The sequence below is a fragment of the Phodopus roborovskii genome, unplaced genomic scaffold, assembly GCF_943737965.1.
Source record: "Phodopus roborovskii unplaced genomic scaffold, PHOROB, whole genome shotgun sequence".
Taxonomy (NCBI): Eukaryota; Metazoa; Chordata; class Mammalia; order Rodentia; family Cricetidae; genus Phodopus; species Phodopus roborovskii.
Window position 1 is genome coordinate 12,767,601 of NW_026126563.1, and position 22,467 is coordinate 12,790,067.

At 40.9% G+C, this 22,467-nt stretch overlaps 1 protein-coding gene across 1 annotated transcript in view; it reads right to left on the reverse strand.

Moving 5' to 3' along the window:
• Positions 1-22,467, reverse strand: part of Mib1 (MIB E3 ubiquitin protein ligase 1) — a 100,301-nt gene that overhangs the window by 74,482 nt on the left and 3,352 nt on the right. Inside the window, exons 2-4 of the mRNA XM_051202128.1 lie at positions 6,130-6,301; positions 4,188-4,317; positions 90-194 (exon numbers count right to left, since the gene is read on the reverse strand). Coding sequence (XP_051058085.1) covers positions 90-194; positions 4,188-4,317; positions 6,130-6,301 — 407 coding nt within the window. The remainder of the gene's footprint in view (positions 1-89; positions 195-4,187; positions 4,318-6,129; positions 6,302-22,467) is intronic.

The following is a 22,467-nucleotide window of genomic DNA, read 5'->3' on the forward strand; positions in this document are numbered from 1 at the left end:
ACAGAAGAGACCGTGCACACACAGGATGGCATCAGCTCCCACCATGGTCACCCACTGTCACAGGGCGTGTTTGCGTTTTCACTACTCACCATGCCCTCGAAGCCAACTCTGTACAGGTTCTTAGCACCATTATCCCAGAGAACGTACGCTGCGCTGTGCGGGCTTGACGCACTCCAGTCTTGGATTTCCGTTACCTAAGTGTAGAAGAAAATACTTTTTATAAAACAGAAAGAAGCAGCCAGGCAGCGGTAGTTCATGCCTTTAATCCAGGCTCCTAGAAGGCAAGAGGAGGATCTCTGTGAGTTCAAGGCCAGCCTGATCTACAGAGCATGTTCCAGGACAGCCAGGGCTACACAGAGAACCCTGTCTCAAAAAAAGAAAAAAGAAAAAGAAGGGGAGAAAAAAGGAAAGAAGAGGTTAGACGCTTTAATTATACTGAAATCTTAAACATCTTTTCATCTATCAACCTATATAACAAAATCAAGAAAAATACCTATTTGCCAAATATCACTTTTAGCATTATTTCTCCTGAATTATAAGCATTATTTCTCCAGAACTATAAGTTTTATTAAGACAGAACATTGTTGAGTAGCCCATCTCTACCTCAAACTCAAAATTCTCCCGCCTCAGCCTCCCAAGGGACAGAACTACATGATGTGTTTTACCAAATCCAACTTCTATTAACTGTTTATGCTGGGTTCTTTCTTTGTGGCACTTAGCCCTGGCTACTGAGTTGTATCCCCAGCCTGTTGTTTTGTTGTTGTTGGGGGAAGGGGGTGTTAAGATAAGCTGTGAGAACACAGCCCAGGGTGACCTCAAACTCCCTATTTGGATTACCTGAGAGTTATGAAGTACATTATAATATCACTGTAGAAATTTTTAATAGGCTATCAGAAAATGACTAATTAAATTCTAAAATCCTTTAAGAACACAGCTTACTCATTTTAGCCAGCTATCTAATACATAATTTAAAATCTTTAAGCACGTATGTAAACTGAAGATAAACCAGTATTCTAGTCAGCTACAAGATAACAAAGCCAATGTTGTGAACAATGTCAGTGCACGGAGCTGCTCAGTTAGAAAAAAAGCAGGTTACCCCAGACAGAAGAGCATGCTATGGCGGGCACAGACATAATGGCCCTCACACAAGCAAACTGATTCTTAAAACTTACTGGGTTAAACTCTAATTTGTTCTTTTTTCCCCCTGTGCGTGGGCGCACACGCAAGCGCGCGCACACGCACACACACACACACTTACTTCTAGGATAGCCAGGGCTGCACAGAGAAACCCTGTCCTGAAAAACCAAAACGAAAAGTACAAAAAAAAAAAAAAAAAAAAAAAAAAAAAGAATGCCAAGACTTCTCAAGACCTGCACATCCATCACAAAGACCTGCACATCCATCACATCCACCCCTCCACCTGTTTCTCGAGAGGCCACCATCTTTCTCATTTAGTCCATCATTCTCCACCATGCTTTAATATTCTGCCCAATTAACCACTGTACAAGTTTACATCGCTGAAGGGAACATGCAACATACCGTCTATAGCAATAACCTTCCTTCACATTTGAATATAACAACTACTTCATATTGTAAAATTTAACACTACCTTAAGTACTTATGATTCAGAATGATTTACTTTTATTTTTGTGTACATGTGGGTGTCTACATGAGATTATTTGTTCCACATGTGTACAGGAGCTCACAGAGGCCAGAAAGGGGCTTTGGATCCCCTGGACTAGAGTTATAAACAGTTGTGAGCCACCCTGTGGGTGCTGGGAACTGAACCCAGGTCCTCTGCAAGAGCATGCAATGCTCATAACCACTGAGCCATCTCTCCAGCCCCCAAAGACCTCAACCCTCACTACCACAGAAAAACACAGATGATGGATCAGCAAGGCTAAAGATCTGGGTTTCTTCAACAAACAAATGGCATTTTTAAAAGGTTCATAATTTTTAAATTGAGTGATGAATGCCTAGGGATTTGTTATGCTATTCTTTCTACTTTGACATATGAGAGATTTTCCATCAAAAGTGGTTTTAAAAGAAGGACTATGACTTAGCATACCTATATAAAATAACAAATAACAGGCCAAAGCTGTGTAGTCATAATTCACAGCTTCAGGGATGCCTACCTTTATTCTTTTTCCTCACTCTCCCAAAAGTGCTGACTGGTGAGTGTTCTGCTGTTTGTCAACCTGATACGAGCCAATCATCTGGGAAGAAGGAACCTTAACTGAGGTTCTCAGACTGCCTGGACTGCCTGTGTGAGGCTTTTCTTGATTAACAATTGATTAAGAAGTGGGAGGGTCCAGTCCCTAAGCAGGTAGCCCTGGGTGGTATAAAGAAGCAAGCTGAGCAGGCCACAGGAAGCCAGCCAACAAGCAGTGCTCCTCGTGGCTTCTACGTCACCCTCCCCTGAACTCCTGTCCTTGTTCTCTGGTGGTGGAGCAACAGTCCCACCATCACAGTTAGTTTCTGTCGGTATTCTTGTCACAGCAACAGAAAGCAAACTAGAATAGCAAAACCCAATAAAGCCCCAATTCTGCGGCTTCAGAGTATCTCACAGCAACTGTCTTAGAAAGTCATTTGCAAGATTTCTAATCCTCTGCATATATATCTGTGGAGAAGAATATAAGCTCATTTTCAGAATGAAAATATTAATTTTTGTCTTCTTAAGAACTTTATACACCTGTATTCTGGAAAGATAGAGTATGGAAAGCATAATGGGACAGAGGCATCCAGGGAACACAGCAGGCCATAAGAAGGCTCAAGATGGGGCACCAAGCACATGAAGTAATTCATCCAGACTACAGCCAATGTTGAACAGGCTCTTATCAAGCCCCCCACTGCCAGATGGTAATGGTGAAGATAAACCCTATCTCCCCCCTCAAAAAAAAAATAGATTTTTTTTTTCCTTAATTAAAAAGGGGCTGGAAAGATGGCTCAGCAGTTAAGAGGGCTAGCTGCTCTTTCAGAGGTCTTGAGTTCAATTCCTAGCAACCACAAGGTGGCTCACCAACCAAATATAATGAGGTCTGATGCCTTCTTCTGTGTGCAGGGATACATGTCGGCAGCACACTATGTGCCCACTGGTGGAATATTCTGCTGACCTGAGAACAGATTGCCTTCTATGCCTGACCACATCTCCAGGCTATCAAGTGTACTGTTCCTTTGGACTGTACCTCTCCCTCACCTGTTCCCGACACCCACACCAGGTAAGGTGTCGTCTCCGTCTCCCTCTCCCTCCCTTGTCCTACTTTAGAAAACTATGGTGGGCTACAGTGAGCTCAGAAGCAACTGTGCCACCTGACGTCCTGTGCTGAGCTGTGTTCCCAGAACTCACTGGCGGAAGGGTCCTCACACACTCTACAGATACTGAAGAAAAACAGTCTCTACAGACTAGTCTGTCCCTATTTTTCTGGGAGCCTTCATCTAAAAGGAACATTTTGCCCTGCTGTTACAATAGTCTGTGACTGCTACTTTCTTTTTCAAAATGTAAGTAAGTAGAGACAATACTACTCAAAAAGTAATAAAGGAAAACAAAAGGTAAACATAAAATAAGGCTAACAGTTACTTTGGAGGAGGCTGCAAATGGGACAGGCACAGAGGCGTTTAAAGAATCTCATATATTTTATTGTTTGTTGGGGAGGTGGGGATTGGAGACAGGATTTCTGTGTAGCCCTGGCTGTCCTGGAACTAACTCTGTTGACCAGGCTGGCCTTGAACTCACAGGGATCCTCCTGCCTCTGCCTTCCGAGTGCTGGGAACCCCAGCTAATGTTTATGATGTTCAGCAGCTCTGTGATTCAAATCCAGGAAGGCACTGAGGCCCTCTCACTGAGCTATACCTTCAGCCCCTCTGATACAATTCTAACAGCAGAAAAATCTAGAACATGAGGTGCCGCTTAGGAAAGACTGGCCCATGGAGTCCTCAGGAAGGCATCTATGGACCACCAAACAGCAGCATTGAGCCTAAGGTAAAACCCACCTAACAACCTTCTTGGGAAACAGCAACATTCACAAATCAACAGGAGCCCCATTTCCTCCCCAAAGAAAAAAGAAATGGAGATTTTTAAAACTTGTTCCTGGCATGGAAATAAACGGGCCAAGACATGCACTTACACAGCAGCAATAGAAATCTCAACACCCAACCCTCTAGAGCACATGGTGAGTTTTAGTCCATACCTTTCCTCTCCGCCCATTGCCCCCGTCTTGATCTTCCCACTGCCAGTCCACTCCGCGCACCACTCTGGCACCCGCAAAGATGCCTCTGGCTGTAATCTTCTTAGACTTCCTACGAGACTCTAACAGAACCCTAAAAATAAAAGTTTTGTTTTCACATTTTATAAAACTGAAAAATCATGACATATGTGAAATGTAAAAGCCTTTACACGGGGAAGGTGTTAGCTCATTAAAAGAAAGATAACACTACACGGTCCATCTTACAAATGAGGACTTGAGGCATGAAAAAGAGGGTTTGTTCAAGTTCACAAAAAAGTAAAAGGCAATGGAACAATAACCACCTCAGGCTAAGGCTCTTGTGTCCTCTGTCAGCGCCTACAAATGGCAGGGTCTCAGGATGAACTCCAAACCACACTTGGCTGTGGCTTAGGGAAAACACTTAGTGGCAGCATTTTGGCCACCTCAAGAGAATGATTTGTCTACAAAGAACAGCAGCTGGGTTCAGAGTGGAGGTGGAGTGTCTTTAAGAATCTGTGAAAAGTGAGCAGTGAATCAAACACTCAAGAGTACTGCATGGATGCCAGGAAACTGAGTCTGAGGCCAGGTTTGACTACATTACACTGTCTCTGGAATACTGCACACCATGGACACTTACAAACTGCTATGTACTGTTGCCAGAGTACTGCACACCTAGGAGCACTTACAAACCTTGGGAAAGACCGCACCAATTATCTATCTGAGCCAGCTGCTTTCTTCAAAGCCATCTCCTCTGCCCCTTACTCATCTACATCCTTTTACTCAGATGTCAGTCTTTTGTTTTTTGAATGTTATCTTATTGTTTTATTCATTTTTTAAAAACCTATTTGAAGAAAAAAACAAAACTAACTTTTTTTCCCAAAATACTCAGTTTAAGTGGCAGGACCATAATTTGAAATGAGATGTTATTACTCCTCGCTGTGGCTCTCTAGCTGGCTGTATACTTGCTCAAGGGCAGTATCCTATCCACACGAGAAGACTCCACTACCTAAAACTCCACACCCATAACTATGTCGCTCCCTCTCATCAACCTTAAGACCTAAGATATTATCAACATCATTTGATATTCATTCATGATCCATCGCTTATCTTAAATTATAAGTTCCTTAAGAAAACTATCTTCAAATCATAAATACAGTAGCTGTCATATGGTCTCTCTCTGTATGTGCACAAATTCATGTATGCAGGTGTACATGCACATGCGTGAAGACCAGAGGTGACTGTTGGGTGGTAATCACTTTTCCACCTTAATTTTTGAAAAGATCTCTCACTGAACCTGGAGTTCAATGTTCAGCTAGACAGACTAGTCAGAGCTCCAAATACCCTCCTGTCTGTCTCTACAGTGCTGGCATTATAGAAATGTGCCGCTGTACCTAGTTCTCCATGGTCACTCGGTATTCACATACAGCTCCCCATGGTTGTGCAGCAAGCACTTTACCGACTGAGGCATGTCTCAAGTCCCCACCATAATAAATGCCTGCTGACTCAATCAGCAGGCCTCTTCACCGGGTAGAAAGTAAAATAAAGGGTATAACAAGAAGAAAGTTACTCTGTTTTGTTGGGAGGGAGGGGAGCACCCATGCATTTCCAACTTTTTAGCAATGCCAAGTCTCCATGCTAGAGAATAAAAATAGCCAAGATTATCTTACTAAAAATCAATTAATAACTGGAGGATAGCCAGAACTATACAGGGAGACCATGTCTTTAAAAAAAAGAAAGAAACCCATATAATAAAATTCTACCTTCACATTCTCTCACAAATAAACAAGTTCAATCCAAGTCTAGCCTGCCATTCTTTTTCTCCTAAAACTAAATCTAAACTGTCAAAAAGCTACCTCTGAATCCTACTTTTAAAGCTAACAGGATAAAAAGAAAAGTCACGACTTCAAGAAAAACTTGTTTACCTTACCGTTCACTTCCTGGTGTGGTAATCCTGTAAAAGCGATGCCTTAAGTGATGTTTGTCTCCATGATAACAAACAGTACACAAATCATAATTTGTGCACTCTGCACATTTCCATCGGATGCCAATGATTGGTTGCTGGCGGCAAGTGTCACACATAGTTCCATCATGCTTGATGCCTTGAAAACAGGCACATGCTTAGGTTACTCTCAAATACTTTACTGTGTTGGGGAAAACACAAGAGCATATTAAAGGTTATTTTAACAAAGGATGGGAAGAAACACAACACACCTAATTTCAAGGTGACAGATCTGAAACACTTTGATCAATATAAATCATTAACTAAACATGTTTTCTACTCTCATTTTACTAGTAAAACACAAGCCATTATTATTTGCCTAGGTGTCATCCATACAAAGAAACCTGGGCATAGCGCAAAAAAAACATAATCATTTCCCACCATCTAAGCATTTCTGGCTAAAAATACTCCAAATCAGAGGCTGGTTAAAGCACTTACTGTACCAGCATACAGAGCAGGGTTCAGATGTGCAGAACCTATACAATATAAGGTAAGCAGCCTGCCTATAATCCCCAGCACTCAGATGGACAGAGCAGGCTGGCTGGTACACTAGCCTCTATCAGTTGAGCTCAGGGTTCAATTCAGAAACTCTGCCCCATTGAATGGAGAGAACACTCACTTTCAACCTTGGGCTTTCACGTGCACATACATGCATGTGCCCACACCTGCAAACATGTTTGATACAAACATACACACATATCTATGAAGGGAAAAAACCCTTCAGGATGTTTAAGAGAATTGCAACCTATTGTTCAAGTAAATAATAACTTCAAAAGCCATCAATAAACTTAATAAGCACTTGGCAGTGTTTTCCCCCATAAACACTCAATTTTAGAAAACTATTAGGTAAAGGTGGGGATGATGACACACCCTATAATCCTAGCCCTTAAGAGATGGATGAAAGGGATCAGGAATTCAATGTCATCCTTAGTTACACAGCAACTCCCAAACCACCCTAAGCTTCATGAGGAGGTAGTAAGACGCCTGCTGAAGCTTGCTGCCAAGCCTGACACCCAAGTGCCATCTTTAAGACCCACATGGAGAAAGGAGGAAAACTACTCTCTCAGGCTGTCTTCTGACTCTCTAAGGCCCATGTGAACCTACACACACAAACTCAAACAGTAGAAAAGGAAGGTCAGCAACTGGCGCTACGCTAAGAGCTGGCTCAGAGGCTGTAACAGAGGAAGCACTTCCAGCTCCCAGCACCTCCCTCAGGCAGCTCCGCTCCATGGGATCCAGCACCCTGTTCTGGACTCTGTGGGGCATTTGCACACACTCCACACAATTAAAAATTCTTAAATAGAAAACAATACACTATGGTGCATGCCCCTCCCATCAAGGACAAAACTGTTACCTACTTGTCACCTCCCTCAGACTGCTCACAAAGAGATGAAATACACTGAAAGACCATGACAAATTATTGAAAGTAATCTTAGGGCTGGGGCAATTCTCCTTAATTATCCTTGACACTATTATCACCGTTCAGTAGGTAGAAACCAGAATGTTCTAAGTGGTATGTGACTTGTGACACCAGTAACACCACTTTACAAGCACATCCTAGCAACTGACCTCTATTTCACACTATCTTTGTGTCCTCGTGTAAAATGTCAATACACATATGGATGTTGGCGATGCACATCTTTAGTCCCAGCCCTCAGGAGGCAAAGGCAAGCAGATCGCTTTGAGTTTGAGGCCAGCCTGGTCTACAGGATGAGTTCCAGCACAAGTTCCAAAGCAATACAGAAACCCTGTCTTGAAAAACCAAGAAAAGGTTAATGCTCATCTCAAATTAGAGAGGTGGGATTCAGATGACTAATTGAGATTAGTCATACTCAAGATTTCCGGTGGGTAAAATAGAAATCTCTTATTCTGAATTTTGTTTAACTTGGGGGCTTACCATAAAGAAAAGAAAGCAGGTCTTTTCACTCTGAAATTTCAACCTCCTTTGGAGAAGGCACAATATTCTTTAGTGATGGGGCAATATTTTCTAAGACTCCAAGAATATGCTGTGTATGCACCCAGGACAAAAATTGTAATATTATGACTAGGTTCTAAAAGAATTAGTAACTACTGCTAATAGTAACCACTTTCTAATAAGAAAGGAAGTGTACTAATCATCTTCTATACCCAGATAACCAGATTCCAAATGAGGAGCTAAACTCAAGTACAAGTCTGTGTTTGAGCCAAAGTAGAGGAAAAGTGGAAGGATAAAACGGCAGGAACAGTTAACAGGGTGCCGTATTGGACAACCCAAGAGTGCACTATTCCAACATCAAATATGCTTTATGCACAACCCTTCAGTCTCCTACATCACAAATCTCTGGCAGTGAACATCAATGTCTACTAACTCACCCAGAATTACCTTTAATGTGTACTCATGAGTTCATGTGTGTGTACATGCTTAGAAAGGCAAATATAAAAGTGCACATGTCTTCCTCAGAGTACCATCTACCTTCTTTGAAACAGGGTCTCTCATTGGTCTGGAACTCATCAATTAGGCTAGACTGACTAGCCAGTGAGCCCAGAACACTCCCGTCTTTGGGATTACAGTGACCCAGAACACTCCTGTCTCTGGGATTACAGTGACCCAGAACACTCCTGTCTCTGGGATTACAGTAGCCCAGAACACTCCTGTCTCTGGGATTACAGTAGCCCAGAACACTCCTGTCTCTGGGATTACAGTAGCCCAGAACACTCCTGTCTCTGGGATTACATGCACTCTGTCACGCCATTTTGACAGGGCTTCCAAATAGAATTCAGGCACTCTTGCTTGAGAGGCAAATTCTTTACAGACTTAACTGGCTGTGGTGGTTTAAATGAAAATGTTGCATTATATGCAAAGATTAGGACATGTGGCCTTGTAGAAGTAGGTGTGCCTTGCTGGAGGAAGTGTGTCACTGGGGGTGGACTTTGAGGTCTCAGAAGCCTGCTGCCTGCAGATCCAGACACAGAACTCTCAACTCCTTTTCCAGCACCATGTCTGCCTAAATGCCACACTTCCTTCCCACCATTACAATAATGGACTAAACCTCTGGACCTACAAGCCAGCCCTAATTTAATGTTTTCCTTTGTAAGAGAAGCCATGATCGTGGTGTCTCTTCATGGCAATTGAAACCCTAAGACACTGACTGAGCTAATTCCTACCCCTCCCCATATTTTTTACTCCTAGTGGAGGAAGGCAGAGATTCAAATATCACTCTATAATGTCAAGAGATGTGACAGAATCCCAGTACTTGAAGTGCAGAGGCAGGAGGATTAAATTCAAGCCCAGTCTAGGCTATACAGGGAGAACTTCACTCAGGAAAAGAAAAAGGAAGGAAGGAAGGGAGGGAGGGAGGGAGGAGGAGGACAAAGGGAAGAGAGGGAGGGGAGGGGAGGGGAAGGGAAGGAAAGAGTGGGGAGGGGAAGGGGAGGGAGGGAAGCCATCAACCAAAAACCAGTAATAATTTTCTAGTTAGGGCTGAGAATATAGCTCAGTAACAGAGGATCTATGCAGTCAACTGCCAGCACCAAAACAAACCAGAATGAGTAAGAAAAGAGTTCCTTTCAAAGAAAGGGAAAAGCCACAGAAGAGAAGCACAAGAGGCAGCACAGTAAAATAAAACCAAAGGCTTGCAGATAAATTACAATTAGACTGAGAACCAACAAGTTGACATGGCTTCTGACCTGTATATTTATAGTGCTATATACTAAATGATTAACAAGGGTAGATATCTTAATACTGAACTCAGTGCGTACTCTGTTTCAGATATGCATTATACTAATTATATCCCTAAAGAGCTGATGAAGAGTGTTTTTAAATGAGGGAATGTAACAACCTGTATTTTCAAAACATGACCACACTGATCCCGTCCCATGTGCTCTTAGTTGCAGACAGTGACACTCCACTTCCCTACTCGGAACAAGGAGAGGTGTGTGACTTCTGATGCAGGTCACAAAAGCCTCCGCACAAATCAGCGGTGGTACCTGTCCAGTTACTCTCAGTCCCTGTGTGTTGGCAGCTCTGAGCCTAAAGCTCAAGCCTGGCTGCAGTGCAGCAGCCACAGAGGAGCCAACACAGGAGGACAGAGATACAGAGAAACACCCAGGAATCCCTGAGTGCGACCGACCCCCAGCTGAAGCTGCTGATGCTGTAAAATGAAGAAAAGTCATTTCTTATGCTGGCTCCAAAATTCTGACCTACAGGAGCCAACACATAACCATTTGCATATGGCTTTTGAGTTATCTATTATCTGTTACTAACTGTAATATAGAAAGTTAAAAGTATTTTATATTTGCTACAAGTCTCCTACAATGCAATATACCAAAAACAAAGAACTATATGTAATTTTAGAAAAGAAAAGAAGATCATAGAAGTGTCAGTACAAAGTCTAATGCCACACGCCTGGGAATACAATACCATCAGTGGTAAAGAGCTTTGCCTAGGATGTTCCATAAGGTTGGGTTCCCAGCAGCAGGGAGAATGAACAAAAGTTCATCAGCAAATGTTTCAATTTTAAGGAGGACTTTCTAAGTATGACACAAATCCCAGAAGCTACATGTGGAGTGAACTTACACATGTAAGTAGAGGCTTCCCCAGCTCTCTGGACTGATGCTGAGAATCCAAACTCAGGCCCTAAGGCTACACAGCAAATACTGGACTCACTAAGTCTTCTCCCCAGCTCCCACATTCTGCTATTTAGTTTCTAAATTGCTTAAATTTGTTATTAGAATTATATTGTTAATTTTATAATTTGAGGGGAAAAACAATGAAAACCAATTTTATTTCTCAAACTGGCATACTTCAAAAGTAATATTCCAAAGTTGGGTGTGATAAATACACTAGAATCCCAGTACCCACCAGGTGGCGTGAGGCTCTGGGCCAGTCAAGGCGACACAGTGAGACCTTGTCTCAAAAGATCAAAATAAACAAAAATCAAAAGTAAAAAAATAAAAACACTATCCCAGGTTTATCAATGTCACAAAGTCAATCAGACACCAATGACAGAACAATACAGACACAACCTCTACTGAACACACTTGTAAAATGTTTCAAATCATTTAAGGCACAGCTATATTCAATTGTTTGTACAATAACAAAAACTTAACAGATGTTGAAAATATGGAGCTACATGTATGCAAACTATATAAATCCATAAAGGAAATTTTATAGTTAAAACACACAAAATGTTGTCATTTTAAGACATCTCATCAGTTTACCTAGTCCGCAAACATCTATAACAAAACATCTTATTTTTAAAAATTACATAATATACCCGCACAAACATGAATAGAAAGAAAATTACTAAAACACACTATGGAACTGCCATGTGCAGTTTTCCAGAGGATCTGAGCATGTGTTAATTCAAAGGACTGGGGGGGGGAGGGAACACTTAAAAACAAATCGATCCAAAGCAATACAGAGAAACCCTGTCTCAAAAAATAAAAAAGGAAAAAAAAAAAAACAAAAGACAGAAAGAAAAGAAAAACTATACACACTAGAGATGATGGGTATCTACTCACTTAATTCTCACACTGTAAGAGAATACACAACTGCAACTAAGATTTCTTTTTAACCCTTACACTAAGGAATATCTTGCTTATGAAGACATTTGTCTTTCACAAGTATACTATCCATACCACACACAGCAATCTCTATCTCATTGCAAAAAAGCTGACCCAAATTGTTAGCACACTGATGCTAGTAACAGTAAACATCCACAAAATGGTTTTGTTCTGAACAGAGCAGAATAGACTCCCAAGTAATCCGTTATCCCAAAAGTAAAGCGCACTGACCAGTCAACACCCCTGGGACTAATTGTGCAGCTGATGAGGCACCTGAACAAAGGCAATAGAAAGTCTTCCCTCAAGTCCCCACTTAACAGAAAGAAATTTGTAACTACTGCCCTATCTATCTATATATTTTTCATCTCAAAATCCATTTTCTACCAAGTAGAATGATAACATTCACGAGCCTATAAACTGCATGCAGGCACACACAATGACAACTGACATTACAAATGGGGGAAAGCAACCTTCTACAATTTACAATTCATGGTTTTAGAGAATACTTCAGGGAAACCACCACGGCACACAAAAGCGCATCTAAACCCTTCCTTGGTTCCCACAGTTCAAACGCCAACAAAGGCACTGAATGAACAGCTGTGAGACTAGCACTGAGAGTTAGGGAAAAGTAAACAAGCAACCCTCCCCCCACCACCACCATTGGCACCGTAGGATTTATAATGAGAATGCAACTGACATCTAAACAAAAGCTGATGGTTAAATAAAACCTAAAGCGGAGAAAGGACATTAAACAAGACCACCATTTCACTCTCACTCATCTTTTAGGATGCTAAGCTCACCCAAAGCATTCTCACCTAAAACTGTTAGCTCCAGCAGAGTTCCCTAGCTAAACCTATTAGCGTTTTCTCGTGGCTATTGCATGTTACATTACCCTGGAGAGTTAATACTGTTTTCCTTGCTCTAAGAAGACACCTGCCACCATTAAATGAAGGACCTGAGGAAAGCTCTGACCCATTCTACAATTCAAATGACCATCTGTCCTCAGTTTCCACAGCATCTCTCCTAAGTGCAACAAAGAATTTATATAGCCAACAACTTTTGTTGGAAATATTTAGGTATAGTACAGCATGTTGGTAAGATCAATAATCAAAAATAAAAAATAAGCTCTTAAGAGAACCAGTGGGGGGGAAAAAAATCACAACTGCTTCAGGTAAAATGCTAACCCTATAAAGAGAAAGACAGCAGAACTGGAGTTCCCCTACAAGCAGTGTAGTCGTGAAGCAAACTCACAGTGAGATCAGAATGTCTACATCAGGGCACTTTATGTAACAGAAAAAGAAAAAGAAGCAATTGCCGATGAACAACAAAATAGGTGCACATAGTAAATATTCATTGGAACATGGGAAGTGAATCAGTCCAAGTGTTGTGAGGAAACTACTGCATAGTTTTCAGACACAGAAGAACAATACATGAATATAAAAAAACTCATGGAAATAACTCATTTCTGATAATTACCTTCGAAGAGGAAGGAAAGCAATGAAGCAAGTTACCAATACACATGTACTCAAATAAACTGGCAAAACAGCCTCTAGATGAGTTTGATGGGACATTATTCTAATAATTATCTACTTGGATATCTTAAGTATTATGTAATAAATCCCAAGACTTTTTATAAATAAAAAAAAATATCTATAGTAAACTAGCATGGTACCTAGCAACCCATGAAATTCTGTTCAAACTAAAAGACCTCTAACATCAGGGTGGCTGTAATGGCACACACTTTTTAATCCTAACACTCAAGGAGGTAGAGGCAGGTGGATCTCTTTGAGTTCAAGACCAGCCTAGTCTACATACTGAGTTCCAGGACAGCCAGAGGCTACACAGAGAGACCCTGTCTCAAAACAACAACAACAACAACACACACACACACACACACACACACACACACACACACACACACACACAAAGATTTCTAATATAAAAAATGTTAAAGTCAATAACCATTATTCAAACAAAATTAATTATTGGGGCATAACTGTTGCCATCATTCAAGCAGACAATAGAGTTCTATGCTTTATGGACTCCTCAAACTTTACTCTTTCAAATGTTACAGAAAGAGTTAGCCACCTAGAGTCTGTGACTAGAAACTGCTAAAAAGCATCTGCATCTTCATGACTGATCACAATTTCAATGCTGTGAAGAGACTGCAATGTTGCAGGTCCAGTAACTAATTATAAATACCCCTTGCCTGACAATGTATCAGACTAGTGACTAGTAGATAGAAACCTACTGGAATCTCTACTAGCTTCTACCAACCTAAAACCTAAGCATATCAGCAGCATCTTGGGCCTACAGAAAAACTCCATCTTGCCACAACTGCCTCTGTGATACACCCACCAACGTATTCTAAACTTGCTTTGATTTATGACTTTCTCTGTTTATAAAACTATAAAATTTCACAAAACCACTTCCATGTTGGAACTATGTTGGAATTTGGGGAAACCTAAATCTGTGTTTTCAGGCCATGGTCACTAAAAATGGCTGCAAAATAAACTCTTATTCCCTTTTAGATGAGAACTGTGGTTACTGTGTACATAAGTCTACACTATAATTAAAATTCTTACTGAGAGCAAGGGCTTTATTACCTACCAACTGTGTTCTACATGTCTTACTCGAGAAGTGCTAACTTAATTAAAATATCAGTTGTTATTACTAAGAGCCACTATGTTACCAATCCTGGTGCTCTACATATATTTTACTAAACTTTCCCAGCAATCATAAAATAAGTATTATCGTATTTTCTAGATTAAGAAGTTGAGGGTCAGAGAAGTAACTTGCTTAGAGTGACATGCTGGCCTTCCAATCCAGGTGTGAGTGATTACAAGGCTCACCTCTTGACAAGCTGTATTCTAAAAGTCTCCATTGCCCAACATGTTAGGGTATGTTTCCCATTCAACCTACTGAACTCAAGGTGTAAGTCATTAAATGTAACAGTAAAGTAAATCCCAAATCCCAGCACTCGGGAGGCAGACCAACTCTGTGAGTTCGAGGCCAGCCTGGTCTACAGAGTGAGTTCCAGAACAGCTAAGGCCACAAACAGAAACCCCGCTCGAAAAACAAAAAATATGTATCTAGTTTAAGCCTGACACCTGACATGGTGGCCCATGTCTGTGATACCAACACTGGGGAAGCAGAGGTTGGGGTTGCTGCAAATTCAAGGCCAGCACAGTGCACTAAAAAGCCACAGCTCATTATCTGACTTTTAGAAGCAGAACATCTGTGCACCCTGACATACTCTAATTTTATTATGTAGGTAAAAAATTAAGACTTAAGGCCAAGGAGGTCACTGACTTAATATGAATCAAATCAACATAATTTGTAAACTGTCAGCACAATCAATTCATTTCAGATGGTCTGATTTGTCATCAACAAATGAAGCCCACATACTTAAGAGGATGAAGCCTTTACCAGCCTAACACGCTGGAGCTTGGTAAATATTAACCCAACCCTCATTAAACTGAGTAAGATCAAAAAGAGAGTAAAGACCTTGACCCTCTGACTCCAAAGCTCTGCATTTCCCACGGCTTCCCAGAGAGAAGGGAGAGGGAAGCCCATGGCACCACACACATAGTATTATAGCTCCAATCTTTAATCGCTTTCTATCACTAGCCCTGAAATTTTCCCAGAGATCAAATGATTTCTTCTAAATCACAAAGTTCCTACTCCACTTCTTGTTTTTTAATTATTTATTTTATGTGCATAGTTGTTTTGCCTGCATGTGTGTCTAAGTAAAGGTGTCAGAAGTCATGGAGCTGGAGTTCCAGACAAGTGTGAGCTGCCATGTGATCACTGGGAACTGAACTTGGGACCTCTGCAGGAGCAGCCAGTGCTCTTAAATGCTGAGCCATCATCCACTTGTTTAAAAAACAAAATTCCACTAAGTTAGCCCTTGGGGTGCTGGTGAGATGGCTTAGAGAGTAAAATAAACATATCTACTGACAAGTCTGATGGATTAAATTGGATCCCCAGGACCCATGCATGGCGTAAGAGAGAAGCAAATTCTGCAAGTTGTCCTCTTCTGCCCACATGTGTGCTGTGGCACATACATAACACACACACACAGAGAGAGAGGGAGAGACAGAGAGAGAGAGACAGAGAGACAGAGAGAGAGAGAGACAGAGAGAGAGAGACAGAGAGAGAGAGAGAGAGAAGGAACATAAAGAAAATAAAACTACACTCAGCCCTGGAAAATAACCAAATACTCATATCCCAAGTATGTTCTAAGACTCATAGGACTGTGTTCTGAACAAAGTGGGAACCTACAAAGGTAAAGACACTTAAAAATGATGGAGAAGTATGGACACCTAGACTCTGCCATCAACACTTATTTATGACAATAATGTCATACGTAACACTTACTTAAGCTTCTCCACTTATTTAAACTCCACCTTACCTGGTTATATCCCACAAGTTATTTACACACTAACTGGTTAAAAACCAAAATTCATTTAAGAATTTTAAAGGTAATGTGAGATCATGACTATTTTACAAAACCTGTTTATTCTAAATGTATACTATATACCTGGTAAAATTGTTGCTGTGTTCCTGGTTCATCTAAGGATATAATTCAATCACTGTGAGAAGCCTATTTCTGCACGAGACAGCGGTGTAGGACATTCTTAAAACAAGGGTAAAGACGTGGTCTAGGACAGCAGTTCTCAACCTAGACCCTTTTGGGAGAGGAGGATCAAATGACTTTAAAAAGTCACCTAAGACCATCAGAAAACACAGATACTTACATTTTGGTTCAAAACAGTTACAAAGTTACAGTTATGAAGTAGCAATGAAAATAATTTTATGCTTGGGTGTTGCAGAATTATTAGTTTTACACTGTGAAGATGTATTTTTGCCAAGGTGAATTCTGACTGGATTAATAAAAGCTGGATGGCCAATAGCTAGGCATGAAGAGCTTAGCTGGGACTTAGGAACAAATGTAAGCTCAGGCCACACTCCATGTTATTATTTATGGGGAGTCACCAAAACATGAGGAACTGTATGTATTAAAGGGATGCATTGGGAAGACTGAGAACCACTGCTCAAAGAGCATAAAGAATTAACCCCACAGGCACCTACAGAGCACAGCTGCTGCTTGCTTGTTGTGTGTCTCAAAGTGAGAAGTATGACCCAAGATCCACGGAACACAACCCTGTGAAATGCAGGGCAATGTGCCCGCTCTTTCCACCTTCAGAATGAGTTGTATTAGGAGAGTGAGCTCCACAGCCATGGAGGGTGCACAAGTGATGGGGCCGTAAGTGGGACAGCAAGCAAGAGAGATGCTAGCATCATTATCAGACAGCAAGATGGGGCCACCTTGAACAAAGAGAGACTTGCCTGAGAACTCAGAGAGGAGCTTTGTTACAAGTACCTCAAGAAATGGGAGAGCATTGTAGGGAGTGGACCCGAAAGGAGACAAGTCACACTTTCTCACATGTAAACCCAAAATCCAAAATACTTTTCTTAAGGTAGTCCTTGGCCTAAACAAAGAGGCCGTACAGCAGATAACATCTCTTCCCCTGGGATTATGCATTTATGTTACTACAGAATTTCATGCATTTGTTTGTTACAGAATGCCCCTGTGATCCTTAAGTTCTTAAATGTTATGAGGTAAACATAACATATAACTCACGCTACAATCCAAAGAGAAGTAAACTCAATCTCAACAATCATGTCAAAGAAGACGTAAAAGTCCCTTAAAACTACTTTTGAGCTGGGCATGAAGAATGTGTGATGGGGATGACCTTATGTATGTTTCTCTAATTGATTGATAAATAAAACACTGATTGGCCAGTAGCTAGGCAGGAAATATAGGTGTGCCTACCAGACTAGGGGATGCTGTGGAGAGAAAGGCAGAGAGTAAGTCACTAGAGACACGCCATGTAGCTACCAGGAAGATAGGATGCCCAGGCATTATCCAGTAAGGTAAGCCATGTGGAAATACACAAACCAGTAGTTATGGGTTAATAATTAAGAGAGAGCTAGCCAGTAAGAAGTCTAAGCCATTGGCCACTTTATAATTAATATAAGATTCTGTGTGTTTATGTGGGACTAAACGGCTGCGGGTCTGGGCAGGACAGAAACTTCCATCTACACATGTGCCCAAAGGAAATCAGGAAACTAGGCAGCAGTATCAAAAGTTCATGGGCAGCCTGAACTTTACAGAGAGGACCTGTCTTAAAACAAAACTACTCTCTTTTATGTATTTATTTCTCCCACCCCAAAAAACCTAAGAGTAAAATTAAGTTTACCAATTGTAAATTAGTCAGCTAACACTAGCACCCTTGGAAGGTCCCTATGCCCCTAGACAGAAGGAATTTAAGAATATAAGGGCTAAACAAAGGCCACCCATACACCTCTGCATATTAGCACATGGTGTGACTTCTGGGCCCCTACTTAGATGAGTTTCCAAAGTAATTGAGACAAAATGAACAAAAGAGCCAAAACTAAGGATGAGTCCCACATTTCTTTTTTACAAAACAGACAGTATTTTAAAACTGTAATGCCTTTTCTGCAATGAAAAGTAGTCATTACTGGTTCACTTGTTTTAATCTACCCCCTCCTAGGTACAGATGTCTGACCATAAATAAAAAGTGCTGTCCATCTTAAGAAACAAGACGGAGCAATGTAAAATGTTTAAAGATGGGGGGAGGGGAGTAACCAGGATTTCACAGGTAACTCAAGCTAGCCTGGGATTAACCATGTAGTCCAAGAGAAACCCAAGCTCACATCCTCCCACCTCATTAGACATAAGCCTCCACAATTAGTCATATATAGTTTACAGTGCTGAAATGAAGTATATTACACACTTTCACACCTATATCCTAAAATAACTGTTCTTTACTTTAGATTCAGATGATGTTTCAGTTGACTTGTTTAAATTTCACAAAACAAACATTTCAAGTCATCTTTAAGAAATGACTAATAATATAACTCAGCCAGCAAAGTGCTTGAGACCAAAATTTGATCCCCATAACCCACTTTAACAAAAATAGGCAGAGTAGTGCACATTTGTAATCCCAGACCAGGAGAAAAAGAAACAAGCAGAGCCCAACAGAACCTGGCCGGCAAGCCTGGTCTGCTTCACAAGCTCCAAGCCGGTAAAGAAACTTTGTCTTTAAAAAAAAAAAAAAAAAAAAAAAGGTACCTGAGAAGTTTGTCCTCTTCACCTATACTGTGCACACAAGCATAAACTAACTCTCTCTCTCTCTCTCTCTCTGCCATTAAGTGTCAATGGGATAGGAAAAGAAATTTAGTCAGTCTTCTTTAACCATATCCCATAACAATCTTTATTGCCCCTCACTGCACATAAAATATAAATATTAAGGGATAGTTTTCTTCATAAAACAAAAGCACACACCATACTATCTAATATTTGAGTAGGTAAAACAATATGACACTTTTTGTGAAGGAACTATGATGGGAGATATCATTCTGTAAATATGTTTCTCTTATTGGTTAATGAATAAAGCCCTGTTTGCCCATAGGAAAGCAAGATAGGCAGGACTAGGAGACAAGGTTGATTCCGGGAGAGGTAGGAGGAGATTCACAAAGTAGAGACTTGAGAGAGAAGAGGTCCAGACCCTCTCTCCATTAAGATAAGACCACTTTGATAGAAATAGGTTAATATTTAAGACAGAGCTAGCCAATAAGAAATGCTAGTAACAGGCCAACAGCTTTATATCTAATACAGTGTCTCTGTGTGTTATTTGGGGCTGATGCTAGTGAGACCAGGATGGAGGGAAAACTACTCATAACAGAACTAGGCTTGAATTGAACTATGATGCATACATAAACTGACTTTGTGGAGCCCATTCTCTATGGAGAGACACTTTGCTCAGCCTAGACATGGGGGAGGGGAGTTGGTCCTGACTCAATGAGGTGAGAAGAGAGACTAAGGTGACATCCTAGGGGAGGTCTTATCCTCTCTGAGGAGTAGATGGGAGGTGGGATGCGGGAAGGAGGGGAGAGCAAGAGGAGAGGAGGGAGGGGGAACTGCAATTGGAATGCAAAAATATGGATGGATAAATGGATGGGAGGGAGGGAAGGAGGGAGGGAGGGAGGGAGGGAGGGAGGGAGGGAGGGAGGGAGGGAGGAAGGAAGATAAGAACTAGGCTGGGGGCGGGGGATGCTTAAAGCACTGGCTGCTCTTCAAGAGGTCCTGAGTTCAATGCCCAACAACCACATGGTAGCTCACAACCATCTGTAATGAGATCTGCTTCCCTCTTCTGATGTTCATGAAGATAGGTCACTCATATACATAAAATAAATATTTTAAAAAGAACAAGGCTTCAAGGGTAGATAGGGGTGTGGTTTTAGTTTTCTTCTTGCAAATTTCCATGCATACATGTACCTTGCTCACACACCTTCACTACCCTCCACCCTCTCACTGGATCTCACCCTCCCTCCTCCATCCTCTTGCCACTCCCTCCATTTAGTCCTCTTCTACCCATCTCAGAGGCACTGTTCTACTTTCTAGATGGTAACGTACCCCCTCAAGACAACCAAAGAGACCTCTGAGCCGAAAGCTGTGATTTATCTTAACAGTGTACCCCTCCCCACCAAGAGTTTCAGGTCTGGGCCTAGGAGGGATCTCTGAGTAGGGCGAGAGATAGAGATTTAGCATCATTTCTGTATGTGTTGATATCCAGCTTTCCCAGCATCATTTGCCAATGAGGCTGTCTTCCCTCCAATCTATGTTTCTGACACCTATATGGCTATAGCCATTGGGTTTGCTTCTCTGTTCTATTCCACTGACCTCTGTGTATGTTTCTGGGCTAGTACCATGCTAATTTTGCTGCTATGCTCTGTTATATTTGAAACTGGGCACTGTGATAGCCTCTAGCACTACATTTTCTGTTTAGGATTGTTTTGGCTATAGAAGGCTCTTCATGCTTCCATATGAATGCTCGGATTTTTTTTCCCCCTGTGAAGAATGCTTTTGGAATTTTGATGGGAATGCATCCAATCTTTGGATTGTTTGGGGTAATACAACTGTTTCCATATTAACTCTGCCAGTCCATAAGCACTGATGAGGTCTTCCATCTTCTGGTGTAACTGAAATTTTGAACGAATGTGTCTAAAACACAGAAAATATGAAAGATTAAGGACCCCAGTACTATCCTAATGGTAAAGGCTAGTCATCTTAAGGAGGATTTGATGCCTCATAGTAAATAATTATTCTATATAATAAACTACCTCTTATATATGTGTGCATAAACACACAGGAAAGCCAAAAAGGTGTAGCAGTTTTCATCAGGTTCATCAAGAATCACAATATGTACTGGCTTACATTAGTACTAATCATCTTCATCACTAACTGTTAGAATGGAAATCAGTTTTGAGAGGAAAGGATTTTGAATCTATAATTTTCATTCAGGTTTAAGAGTGACAGTGATAAAGCAATAATATAAAACAATTTGTGGATCTTCAAATATTCAGAGTATTTACTTTTTTTTTTTTAAGGGGGAAAGAATAGCAGAGGGAAGCTCAGGAACCCTAATTCATGTTCTCCATGGCACTTGGTAATAATATAGTACTGCCTCAAATGATAACAAGACAAATCTTAAGTAAAAATATGCTTCTTCAAAATTCTCTGAAACCAGTACTTACATGATAACGTCAACTATACCTACCTGATCATAAACTTCACAACTCCCAATTAATAACCCATGTATTTCCACAATTTTCTTGGGGACTACAAATAAACCAAATGATCTAAGACCCAAGTTATATAATACAAATTCCTCAAACATTCCTCTTCTTAAGGTTTGACTAGCCTGGACATTAATAACACTGCAACAGAGCTGGGAAGATGACACTAAAAATGTCTGTCTCAAAGCAATTTAGTCTCCAGGTTCAGTTCCCAGAACCCACACAGTGGAAGGAGCACATACACAAACACAGCCATGCAAGCGCACACATGCACACACAAATGTAATCTTTTTATCTAAGTAATCCACAGTAGTATTTTGCATTTTGACATATCAAAGGGATTTTTTCCCTTTCCTGATGATCAAACCCAGGGCCTTGTACCTGCTAATAAATGCTCCCTCACCAATGTACAACCTCATCTCCAACACTCCAGATTTATTTTGCAGCTTTATTCGTTTACCACCTCTCCTACACTACTACTAACCCACTGTTCTAATATGCACAGTTCTCTCATTTGTTACTAAGACTATTATTAATCATTCTCTTATTTATATCTTTTTTAAATTTTTTGGTTTTTGTTTTTGTCTTGTTTTGTTTTGCTTTTACATGCAACCAGCACTGCTGTGAACATTTTTATACAAAACTCTGTTCACTGCCATTAGGGCAGAAATTCTCATTTGGGTTCTTCAACAACCCTAAGGAAGACACTTTTGCAGGCTTCATATGGCCAAAGGTGCAGGCATGATAATTCAATCTTTCATATTTTTATTGTACCATTAATACATAAGTACTAGGAGCCAGGCAGGCAGTGGTGGCACACATCTTTAATCCAAGAACTCAGAGGCAGAGGCAGGCAGATCACTGAATTTGAGGCCAGCCTGGTCTACAAAGCAAGTTCTAGGACAGCCAGGGCTACACAGAGAAACCCTGTCTTGAAAAACAAAGACAAGAAACCAATAACAAAAATGTTGTAGACGGTGAAGATCTACTAAGTTAACAGTAATGAGACTGATGGATATTATACATCTCCTAATACTGCAAAGGGCTAAATAC